This window comes from Seriola lalandi, unplaced genomic scaffold, assembly GCF_002814215.2.
Source record: "Seriola lalandi dorsalis isolate HSWRI2012SDOR001 ecotype SW California unplaced genomic scaffold, Sedor1 jcf7180002051039, whole genome shotgun sequence".
Lineage (NCBI taxonomy): Eukaryota > Metazoa > Chordata > Actinopteri > Carangiformes > Carangidae > Seriola > Seriola lalandi.
The window spans coordinates 15,487-18,796 of NW_019521592.1; the positions used below are offsets into that span (position 1 = coordinate 15,487).

Consider the following 3,310-nt stretch of genomic DNA (forward strand, 5'->3'; position numbering starts at 1 on the left):
GGGGGGCCTGGGGGCGGGGGGGCTCAAGGATGTCTTGCCCAGGGGCCTCTGCAGCTGTAGTTTCTTCACCTCGTGTGTGTGTGTGTGTGTGTGTGTCAGAGCAATAGTCATTTTGCTTTCAGCTTGTCCGTCTGTCCGTCTCGTTGTCGTGGACACGATCTCTCAGAAACACTTGGACTGAACTCCTTCAGGTTCGGCACAAACATTGACTCAAAGATGAACTGATTAGATTTCTGTGTCACACTGAAGGTTGGGAGCCGTGTGATAGAGGAATCAGAGAGGGAGGGGGGCAGGGCAACACTTCCGTTATAATATTAATAAAATATTAAAATAAATAACACACTTAATCCTCAGGTGAGTCACAGAAGGGACAGAGAGCTGATGATGTCACAGTGGGCGGGGCAGGGGCAGAGCATCCACCTGTACGCTTGAGTTAACTTATTGTAATATGGCAGCACAACGTTAAACAGCCCAGCAGCACAACCTGAAATCAGGAAGTGCTACACCAACATGTGCTGTGAACCTCTGTGGAAACTGATGATGTCATCCACCTTCCTCATAGATAGTAGACTGTAGAAATACAGATACAGTAAAATAATGTCACGAGTCTCAGAAGAACTTTCATGTTAACCTCACGGTGCTGAAACGAACCAGATCAAATGGTGAATTCATGCTGTATTTTCTTGTCTTAGTTCACTTTTATTTAAATCAATGTATAAGTCAGCAAACAGCTGATCAGGTGGTAAGGAGAGCAGAGAGCTACACCTGACAGGAAGTGCTTCATCAGCGCCCAGAGCCTGAGCACCTGAATGATCAGGTTATTCATGGTAGAGCTTCACACCATAGACGTTTACACACAGACGCCACAGTGCTCGCCGCGACACGTCAGTGTCGCCGCCATATTGGAGCGAGAAGACGGGCCTGTGAGCAAATAGGAATAAACGGAGGAGCTGCAGTTTATTTCTGGATAAAAAGAACAATAACGTTTATATGGTTATATGGTTTTTATAATCAGGCGTTTCTGATCCACGAGCTGTAAAAATAAAAGTCTGGGCTCCAGTTACTCAGAGGCGTCACAGGGTTTTCTGTAGGAGGAGTGTGTGTCTGCTTGACATGAAGTGAATCACAGAGAAGCACTCTGACCATAAATGACAAATAGGAGATAAATATATGGAGGTTAACAGGCAGCAGCTCTTTGGTTTGAATCAGGAAAAACCTTGAAGTGGAAAAACCTTTGTGACCTTCAGCTCGTGTGCAGTCACAGTATTTTTAGACAGAAGGTCAGATAACATCTGTTCCAATCTGGAACTACATGTTTCTGGGTGACGTCCAGTGCAAACACACTAACACACACTCCGAGGCCCCGAGGCCCCGAGGCCCCGAGCCTCAAGCAGCAGCTGCAACTAAAATATGTTTCACTGTGTTTAAACGCTGAGAGGCTGAAGAACTGGTTTCTCTCCTGAGCTTCTATTTTTTCTTGTTATTCTTCACCATTTAGTGGTTTTTCCTTTTAGGATTGAGGTGTTTAGTGGCTGAAATTATATTTTGTACCTGCAGAGACTCGACTACTATTATTACGTTTCTTTACTTGTATTCTATTTTCTGTTTCTGATTTGTGTGAAATAGATAGATGAATGAAACCCCTGTACCTGTAACGGTAGAGCTCATCACGTCAGATCTTTATCAGCTGGTGCAGTACACTCTGTCAACATGTCACCTGTGCTGTGTGTTACTCAGGTGTAGGTTTGGTGTGTGCAGAGTGCAGAGAGGATCATGAACCGCTGGACGTCGGCTGTTCAGTAGCAGGGAGTGGACTCACAAACCAACATGGCCGTCTTCAAGCCCGAGAACGTGGAAGACTTCTATGAGATCGGGGACGTCCTGGGAAGGTAAGGACGGCACGGTGCCGTCGTTACAGAGTCTGTTGTCGTGTCGTGACGATGAAGGTGAAGTGTTAATTTTCAGCTGTGAGATTCTGCCACGACAACCAGAGCTGCTGTCACTGCACAGCTGTGGCTGTCTCCTCAGCAGTGATGTCTCTGTTATCAATATCAGGTGTCAGACAGGTAAGGTAGGTAAGGTAATAACCGCGGTCACTTTGGGTTTTTACATCTCCTCCTCACATCCCTCTGCTCACTGTGGGAAACCGTGTGGAGCGTGCTGGTTCGACTCAGAGGTTCACATCCTCATGTGCAGGAACCGATGTGTTTCATTATTTATGCTCCTGACCGACTTTAACGTCCAACTGCAGGAGCAGAACAGGAACTGAGAGCTGATAAAAACACATGGCCAGAGTCAAATTGACATTTAAGGTGTATTGATTGATTTCCAAACGTCAATCATGCATCGAGTAACACACAAGAAAACATTCCACCTTAAAAGATGGTGGTAGCTGCTGCAGACTCTGAGCTGCTCAGTGATTAAATGGTTAATTAGTGAAGAATTAAAGACAGAAAACTTCCTTTCATTCATCCTTCCCTCTGTTTCTTTATCTGTGATGCTTTTACACAGAAACATGACAGAGTCCGTCTGTTACACTTGGACAGTAAGCTAGCTTAGCTACGTTTTCATAGCCTAGCCTGTTAGCTTAGCTTCCCTGAACAGATGTTTCCAGTGTGATTTCACTTGCTCGACACGAGTCAGTAAATGAAATCATTCAAAACACAAACTACTTCTGTTCATTCACCTGCTGCTTAATGCTAAGCTAACTACAGCCTGCTACATCCATTGTGAAGTCTGATATCCCTGATCAAACTGTTCATAAAGTCATGTGATCATGTGATCATACTTCACTGATCTGTGGAAAGGTGAGCCTTAGTGTCCAGATGTTTACAGACAGATGTGTGTGAGTTTGTTGGTGCTTGTTATTCATTCTTTCTTTAGTTCAGATGTTTGCATTGAAATGCAGTTGAAACAGTAAAGACACAGGTCCAGTCACATGACTTCCTGTCTGACAGCAGCTGTCGCAGGTAAAGAACCGACTGTCTGAGTGTTGACAGCGGATCATGTCTCTGCTCCAGTGGGCACTTTGGTCAGGTTCGGCGGGTCTGTGAGCGAGCGTCTGGGACGTGTTGGGCGGCCAAGTTCCTGAAGATCCGGAAGAGCGCGTGCAGCCGCCTGGGGCTGGAGCGGAGCGGCGTGGAGCAGGAGGTGGAGATCCTCCAGGCCATACAGCACCCGAACATCGTCACCCTCAAAGACGTTTTTGAGAGCCGAGCTGAAGTGGTGCTGATCCTGGAGCTGTGAGTACACAAGAGTGTGTGTGTGTGTGTGTGTGTGTGTGTGTGTGTGTGTGTGTGTGTGTGTGTGT

The 3,310-nt window shown here is 46.2% G+C and overlaps 1 protein-coding gene across 1 annotated transcript in view; it reads left to right on the forward strand.

Moving 5' to 3' along the window:
- The window catches only part of LOC111649490 (death-associated protein kinase 2-like), a gene marked incomplete at its 3' end in the record, with an annotated part of 9,629 nt that overhangs the window by 1,858 nt on the left and 4,461 nt on the right, over positions 1 to 3,310 (forward strand). Inside the window, exons 2-3 of the mRNA XM_023399237.2 lie at positions 1,738 to 1,889; positions 3,021 to 3,242. Coding sequence (XP_023255005.2) covers positions 1,828 to 1,889; positions 3,021 to 3,242 — 284 coding nt within the window. The remainder of the gene's footprint in view (positions 1 to 1,737; positions 1,890 to 3,020; positions 3,243 to 3,310) is intronic.